This window comes from Eurypyga helias, unplaced genomic scaffold (assembly GCF_000690775.1).
Source record: "Eurypyga helias isolate BGI_N326 unplaced genomic scaffold, ASM69077v1 scaffold47858, whole genome shotgun sequence".
Classification (NCBI taxonomy): Eukaryota; Metazoa; Chordata; class Aves; order Eurypygiformes; family Eurypygidae; genus Eurypyga; species Eurypyga helias.
The window spans coordinates 1,376-10,174 of NW_010269733.1; the positions used below are offsets into that span (position 1 = coordinate 1,376).

The 8,799-nt window shown below is 39.8% G+C and overlaps 1 protein-coding gene across 1 annotated transcript in view; it reads right to left on the minus strand.

Annotated features, from left to right (window-relative positions):
- Positions 1-8,266, minus strand: part of LOC104514492 (calpain-7-like) — a gene marked incomplete at its 3' end in the record, with an annotated part of 9,522 nt that extends 1,256 nt beyond the window's left edge. The window contains exons 1-6 of the mRNA XM_010158191.1: positions 8,164-8,266; positions 6,377-6,534; positions 4,109-4,176; positions 3,131-3,331; positions 1,524-1,610; positions 537-663 (exon numbers count right to left, since the gene is read on the minus strand). Coding sequence (XP_010156493.1) covers positions 537-663; positions 1,524-1,610; positions 3,131-3,331; positions 4,109-4,176; positions 6,377-6,534; positions 8,164-8,242 — 720 coding nt within the window. The remainder of the gene's footprint in view (positions 1-536; positions 664-1,523; positions 1,611-3,130; positions 3,332-4,108; positions 4,177-6,376; positions 6,535-8,163) is intronic.
- Between the last annotated feature and the right edge of the window lie 533 nt (positions 8,267-8,799).

Consider the following 8,799-nt stretch of genomic DNA (forward strand, 5'->3'; position numbering starts at 1 on the left):
CTAGAGTTAGAACTACCAGTGAGCAGAGGCAAGTGCAAACACCTCAGCAGCCACTCAGACTGACTCCCCCCCGTCCACAACACCCTGTGTAATACAAAGCATTCCAAACGGTCTGAGCTGCTGCTGATTTCAGACTAGCTGGGGCCATCTGCAACTGAACACTGAGCAAGACAATTCCACTATTCTCAACAGGCCACTCTGCCTCCTGTCAAATAATAAACTTAAAAAATCTCGTTCATTATTTTTACCACGCAGTAAATTCAGTGAACGGTTTGCTGCGGCTTTTTTTCATACTAACCTTACCCCTATTTCTGGAAAACAAGATTTTCAGCTGGAACTCAAATTCTGGTTTTCACCTCCACTAACTCACCCATTTATGCTCATGGCTAGAAAATGCATGGAAGCTGAAGTGATACTGTTACCTAATTCCACGAGAACTAGGGAAGCACCCTCAGATTTGGGGATTCCTCTTTCAGCAAGAAGGTCCCCTGCAACCAACTGCTAGCAGCACACCTCTCTCTTCAGGAACAATTTACCTGCTTTATGCTGAAACTTGATACAGTATAAATCATCGTAGGGTTATTTGTTATGTCGTCTGGTCGCACCCACTTCGCAAACATTGCTCTCTGTTTGGGGGATAATGGTAACTTCCCACATTTATCACTAAATGTATAAGAGAAAAACGTAGAAATAAATCAACAGTAGAAATAAACCAATAGGAGTTCAGAAAGGATTTTCAGTCCAGTCTTGTGTACATCTGAGAGATGGTGCAAAATATGCAGAGAACAGTTACACAGCTTTATATGCAGAGCTCTAAAACAATTTCAAAGAACACTGCTGCTAAGTTTGTGTTTTTTAGGGCAAAGGCAAAAAAAATATTATAAACATGAAATAAACCCCAAGAGATTCCTTCGTACAGGACTGAACAGAAGGGATTTCCATAAAGCCATCTGCACCCTCAGAATTCAATATGATGAACTAAAAATAAAAAGTTTCATTAGTTCTGAAAACATGGAGCAGAAAATTGAAAAAAAAACCACCAACCATCCCATCCCAAGTGTCATTCTCTATTACAGTTATGTAATTAACACATTATTATTGCTCATGAATGAGGGTCTAGCAGTTACGCATTACACCTCCTCAGAACAGCCGTTTCCTCTGCGAAGGACGATCCCCTTCATTTTACAGGTAACTGGCACAGAAGCAGCTAAACTCATCAGCACGCAGCAGAATCGGGAAATGCACCCAAGCTGCCAGTCCAGCCCAGCATGCCAAAAAGCCAAACATAACGTTGTCCTTATAGGCCTGAAGACACAACTGCAACCGTACTGCAGAACGGGACCAGCTTACGTTCAAGTTTTAATATCAGACTGGAACAAGGAAGTGGTAGCATTTAAATATCTCCACCCAAACTAAGCTTAAAAGCCTACTTAAACAATTTTAAACTCTGAATAAGAAGAGGTTTATGGGAAACCTTTGGAAATAAAAATAAAAGTAAAGTTCAGTGATTGAATCGCACTTACGAAAACGGCATAGGGAAGGCAAAACGTTCCCTCAGATCCACGCTCATGAAAGGTACGTATTCAATGCCATTAATCTTTGAAGTCTTCCTGCAAGTCATGAGAAAAAAAAAAAAGTTACAAACTTACCTATCATTTTCCAAAGAGTAAGTTCCAGAAGGTAACAACAAAATTAGTTGTTAAAAACTAACAAGACACAGCGCTTCTGAAAACAAGACGACTTACATCTTGAAAATGAACCCCCTTTGAAATGTGCACCACTGGATGGCTCAGTCACTAATCCTGCTAGCACACACCTGCAGACAAGTCACCATGCCAGGACAGAAATGGCTAATCAGCCACAAACCTTTTCATAGTTCTAGAAGTCACATTTAAAACTACACTGTCTAAACAGAATTTCTCAAGTCATTTAAGCCTCTCATTAAAGAGTGTCTTAGGATAAGTTGACAGCAATTAACAGTTACCAACACTTAATATTTCATCTAATTGGGGCAGTATTTTGGAGCACTTTGTCAAACAACCACCTAAATACTGCGCACGTTTATTAGTACATTTTTTACTTAGGCATACAGAATAATTTCTAAAAAAACAGAATCCTATTTAAATGTGAATATAATTTAGGTTTCAAACATGGAGTTAACAGAAAAAGGTATGCAAAATATTTTTAAAATCAAATTATGGTTAAAGACGTGAAGCAACTTGAAGCTCTCTTGCAAGACTGAAACAACAACAAAAGCCCTGAAAAGAAAATCAAAACAACAACAACAACAAACAACAAACACTACACCCAAATCATCCACAAAACCAGAAACATTCACTGCACAGGCCCTACAAGAGGAAAACCGTGAAATTTTAATAAGGTAACTCAATGTTCTGCAACACAAGCACATTTCTATCTCCATGACCACACTCTCAGCCCATTTAAGTCCCCTAAAGTCAACAAGCACACCGAATGTTTTACAACCAAATCCTGAAGAGTGTTGAGCATCACCTCCATTACAATTGTTTTTATTGCACAGGGAGGGGAAGGAAGGTCGAAACACCTATCAGACAATGTGCCTTTTTTAATATTTATTTGATATTTTTAAAAATTTATGATTTAGGCTAAAGGTCTTGGGGATTATTTGTAGCTTATTCCACCTACAGTAAAAATCAAAGCAAAAGGAACTCATGGAACAGAAGTCACAGTCCTACAACAGATCATGCTTCTTCAATTTCTAGTGAAGTCGTAGCTGCATAATCTAGGAAAAAATCTTTGTACCTTGGCTTCTCAGAGCCAGATCTTTCACGAACTCAGTCAGGTAGGTTACATATAACTTACAAAGATAAGGCTATGAAAAGTAATTCTGGCAGCCAGTTACAAGCAATTGACTTCTAAACACAAACTAGAAAGTACGCTCGGTGAATAAAAGCCACTAATTACATTAACACAGAGAATATAATGATTTATTGATGTGTAGGTAATAGCAGCAATGGGGTCTGTAAGAGGTGGCTTTCCAACCCTCAATTTATACGCCTCATGCGTCAGCTGTTTCAATCTGCTGCATCAGATGCACAAAGGATGAGAGCAAAAATGATAAGGTTTCGGAAAAAACTTGTCTTCAACTTACCTGAGTACTTCAATCTCCTCTGCAGTGTATCTCTGACCTTGAGATTCACTAGCCTGTACTGCTCTGATTGTCTGTGGTTTATCATTTAAAGAAAAATCAGGTCCCAGCGGAAAGAATGTTCTGACTGGCTGATTCGGTTTAGCTGCAATTGACTTCTCCTTCTGAGATGTCTTTGACACAGATTCCTTTAGCGCCTCTGCTCTAAAGCAAATAAAAATGCATTTTGTTTAAAAGCAATGATAAAAATATAGCTATGGTTCAGTTATTGATTTGCCTGGTTCACGTTGCTACATATGTTAAATGGAATGGACAAATGCCCAAGCTGACCAACACCACTTCTCCCAAGAAAAATTAATTTCTGATGCCACTGCTGCCTTATTTTCCTGTTCTAAAATCAGTTAAAATACAGCATTTCCAACTCTTATATAAGCTACTTCTGGTTAGATTTATGTTGCCTTTACATTATGCTGATAGGAGAATTTGTGTACGCGTTCATTATCCAGAACCTCAGAACAAGACCACTGAAACAGAGCAAACTGATTTATGTCCTCTCATACCTTCAGAATTTAATTTGTCTAGCAGCTACAGTAACACTAAAAACCCACTAGTAGCATTCTCACAACCCAGCATTTCAACTGCTTGAAAACTGTGCATTCAAGAGCCATATTTCTGTTGTTGCATTGAGCTGCTGGATAGTCACATATAAGCAAAATACTCCAATTTATATCTCCGAAGACTGAAGTAGTGTATTGGTACTAACCTACACACTGTTCTTTCCCAGTTATGCATGTCCCAAGGTCCCTACATTCAGGGGCATAGCAGCTGCAGTGATCTGCCAGGAGAGCTCTGCAGGAGCTAGCTCTACACAGAATCCATACTCTTTGCAGTATAGAATAGACAGGCTGGACTGAGAACCCAACTCGGAGCGCACTTAGCCCTGTCAGCAAATACGTGGGATACAACATGGGCAATACTCACCTATCCAGGGCTTGTCGAGCCAGCTGTTTCAGTTTGGACTGGAGGCCTGCTTCTGACGTTTCAGTAGCCTTAAGTGCAAAAGAGAAGAAAAGGACGTACATCAAAACACACACCCTGCAGGTTTTATAGGCTCAGTTTGTCAAACTCCACACTTATAGGTGACAGCAAACAACAGCTAGCTGTTTTTCCCAATTCTCTCTTGAAATGAGCAAATATGGTTTTTTTTTAAAATCTCAGCTGTTCTAGTGAATGTTCATGGAACAAAAGTGATATTTAGAATTCTTCAGCATGGACAACATTGTTAACAGAAAAAATCTGCTGTAAGAATTAACCATATTAAAACACTCTGGGCAGGAAGAAGACAAAACCAAGTGTTAGGTAACCTACGAAGCTTAATTGTGTTCCCATTCTTTTCCCCAAATGAGTCAAAAATAACCATGGTAATTTAGGAAAAAAAAATAAGTTGAATGTTTACTTTCATAAAATATAAACAAGCAAAACTGCTTGCAAATTAAAAATCTTGTTCTTGGACATGTAAGGCATCAAATAAACTATGACATGGCACCAACACAGCTTATCAAGAGTGCCAACTTCTGTGCCCAGCTGGGAGGTCAACTGTGACAGTTTACTCCTACGACCAGTTCATGCTTCTGCTTTCCTTACAGAAGGAGCACCGCTATTGCCGCTAAGCGATCTGCAAGAGCCACAACACGAAGCATGGCTTCTGCTGTGACATCCAAAAGCAGCTTTCCGGTTCTGGTTTGCACCTTGACTGATTCTCCCAGGCCAGCTAGGTCAAATGAGGAAACAAAACGCAAGCTATTTTCACCCCAAGAAACAAAACTCGTAACACCCTCTATAAGGAACTATTTTCATTTGCAAATAAATGACACTCCAGAGCTCCTGGTTGGAAAAGACTCCGAAAGATGTATGAAGGTAAGCAATGGAGATGGAATGCCAGCAACCCATCTAGGAGTCAGCCACAGAAAAGGAGGAATGGCTGCTCTCAGTACTTCAAGAGTAAAGAAGAAACAAATCTCTCCACCTGAATATACTGTGGAGAAAGACAGAAGCAAAGCTTCAAGACAGAGTTCCTTCAATCCTTTTTCATCCTGGGGGGAAGAGGTACTTTTTGATCACCCCGAGGGATAAAGCCTACAGTCATCTTAAAGTAACATGCTCGTCAAGATTAAAAGAAACTTCAGCAGCATCATCTGCACCTAAAGAAATACCTGATAAAAGCAGGTGTTAACGTGAGATAATTTCAGGCTAACTTCAATATGTGTAAATAATATTTGCATGCACTGACACAACAGAAGGGAGAACGCAGCACAGGAAAAACAGCATGCTGCCGCAGTAGATTTTATGTAATAGACTGAAAACGTTCTGCTCCCAACAGCTCAAGTGGAAAAACTAGAGCAGTTCTACTAGCTCATGATCTGGTTACAGAGTATCACCAGTTTTTTTAGCCTACATAAAACCAGTTTACAGAACTCAGAGAAAATAAGATTTTACTGTAGCATATAGGAAAAGTACCATACCCCTCTCAACACCACACATATATTGACATTATAAAAAGGGAGTAAAAGGGAAAAAGAAAAACAGACTTGGTGGAGTTACATTATGATGGTGAGCTCTTCCTGTAATGAGTTAGTTAAGGCAACTGGACTTAAGGGAAAAAAGCAGTACCTGTAATTATATTCTCCATCATTTCTGTAATGGCCAATTCCTCCTTACCATTAATTTCAGTGTGACTTGAATCCAGTCATAACAGCTGTAATGTTGAGCACTGAATAATCAAGTAGTATTTTTACTAGTTTTGGCACTGGTAGATCATTATGTTCTCAAAGTGTTAAACACAAAAATTTCCCTTAAATTACTTCCTTTAATGTAGTCAGAAAGTAATACAGCTGACACATTAACAAATAATCTTTTCACTGTTTTTAATTTCTGCTTTAGTGTTGCATTCACTCCAGGTCAAAAACTAACATGAAAGAAGTTTCAGAATATTTCTAGTTTTTAGTATAATCCATTTCAGAAAAAAGCATCAGTCACAAGTCCCCATAAATTTACAGTGCTGAATAGCAACATAACATAAAGACTGGAAGAAACACTAAAAAAAACAGTGGAAATAAAGATTAAAAAATAGTTTTTAGCAATACAGGTACTCCATTTTTAAGCCAGCCTTTAAGGGTCAGTCACTTGTGTAAGTGGAAGAATTTCTTACCATCACATAATTCCACCAAGTTAACCTGTAGCTTAACATACTGTTTTCAAACAGAGTTCCACAGCTTCCGTGTACAACTCTACAGCTTCCTCCGCATTGCCTTTATCGTCTTCATCAAAAGCCTGTGTAACTAGGAAGCGAGCGCGCTCCAAGTCCAACTGTTGTTTTGACTTCAGAGGGTCTGTGTTCTGTGACTGGACTAAACGAAAAAGAAAGTATTTAGCTTTCCACAGCAGCAGACATGTAAAAACATCCTTAACATGTTACTGAAACATTAGCAGTTTTAATCCTATGGGTAGTATACATTTCTGGGCTGGAAACTGAACATGCTAAACTTTGCTAAAAACATCTTTGCAAGGACAAGAAAACCCCATCCCCATCTCAAAGCAGAGTTACACTCCCAGGATTATGCCACATGTTAAAGAATGTAAATAAAATCCCTTTCATACTACACTAAGGTAAAGGATGTTGAACTATGTAAAGTCTCGCGTCATGTGTGAAAACCCATCACCTGTGGTCCTACACAGGTTCCTTAGGTGTCCATCCCATTTAAGACCTTTATTAATGACCTGAAGGAGAAGATGCACCTTCATCAAGGCTGCAGACCCCACCAAACTGATTCACACAAGGACACAGCTGCTGCTCAAAGGGAGGCAGACAAGGCTGACAGGAACCTCAGGAAATCAAACCAGGACAAACGCTATGCCCTGTGTCTGGGACAGACTGACACCCTGCAGGGTCCAGCTCTGCAGGGAAGGGCCTGGGGTCCTGCGGTACAGCTGGGTAAGCCCAAGTCCGCAGGCCCCTGGCAGTGATGGTGGCTAACAGCACCCTGGGCTGTATCAGCAGAAGCACAGCCAGGAGATGGGGGAAGCGATTACCACCCTCGACTCTGCACTCAGCAGGCTCTATCTGGTATACCACTTCCAATCTCAGGTCCCTAATTATGGTTGGGGCTGGAAGACTTGGGCTTTTGAGAAGCAGCTGAGAAAGCAGGGCTTTTCAGCCAAGAGGAGAGATGGCTTTGAGGAGACCTAATAGCAACCTGCCAGTAACTGCAAGGTTATGAAGAAAATGGATTCAGGCTCTTGCAAAGAAAAAGAGAGCCAGTGGCTATGGATTAAAACAAAGATGAATCCGACTAGATATATTAAAAAAAAAAAATCACTAGCAAGACAATGGCACCCTGGAGCAGGGGCCCAGTAGCACTGCGGAATTTCTGTCCTTGGGCATTGTCAGGACCTGGCTGCACCTGAGCAACCTGGTCCAAAAAACCCCACAAAAACCCAACAATGTCTACCCTGCTTTGTGCAGGAGATTGGTCTATAGACATCCCAAGGTCCCTTTCTGGTCAAATGATTCTAACTGAGAATTGCAGGTGGCAAAAATTTGAGATTTTGGTCTGAGCACAGACACTGAAACCCTTAGGAGAGTGAAGAATTCTTTTGCCCTCTGAAATTCAGTAATTCTACATAAACACCAGAACCCACTTGCTTCAAATCCATCATGCAGCTGAGGCTTAGATGTGAGTTTTGATTTGTACCTGATCAGTTTTTGTCACTATATTTAATTATTTTCTCAGGTTTGCTCTGCAGGTGCATAAGAATACTTAGAATATCCACACCCAAATCCCTAGAAAATAAGTCTCCGTTTCATTTCTGACGTATTTCAGGATTCAAAACATTGTATGTGTGGTCCTTCACAAAGGACAAGAAAATTAGAATACTGAAAAACAGAGCAAACGGCATTGATACATATTCCACAGCACTGAAAGGCTTTCCACTCAATTAATTCAAGCAAAGGTTTAATTAGAAAGCTCCTTACCCACCTGCTGAATGGAGAGCTTGAACTCTCTCCAAGTACTCATTTATTTTTTCTTGAATATTTTCCAAGTTGGACCCTGCCATCCCAGCATAAATCAAGGCTTGTGCAGCTTCCTGCAGGGAGAAGAATTTGAGACAGAGTTAATGTTTGCTGCCTAGAAAATTACTTTCTGTGAAAAGCAGACCTACAGCAGCTATGAGTTGCATGAAAGCAAGCTCCTGCATCTCAAAGAAGACTCGGTGGCTGCATGGAAACTGCTAGAAAGAACAAGTTCCAAGTTATAAATGAGATAATGCCCAATTTCTCTCACATGGGACAACCTATAGAACCATAAAAAAACTTCTGAGGTTCTATGGAGACACATCTTAGGTCTGGGTATAGTAATGCATGAAATGAGGAGATTTTAAGTAAAAAAAAAAAAAACCAAACCCAAAACTTTCAACCATGCACTGAATCAATTAAGTAAAGCACGCAAGCCACAAAGTGGCTTTTAATTTTAAAGCTGTGGATTTAACGTTGGGAGAAGAAAAAACTACTCAAGTTTTTTGCACTTAATCTCGTAATGAAAGTACCAATATAAAAGCTTTTCAAAACTAAATGCATAGAATTTTGGTTTAGAAAGTATCTTCTTTTAGTATTA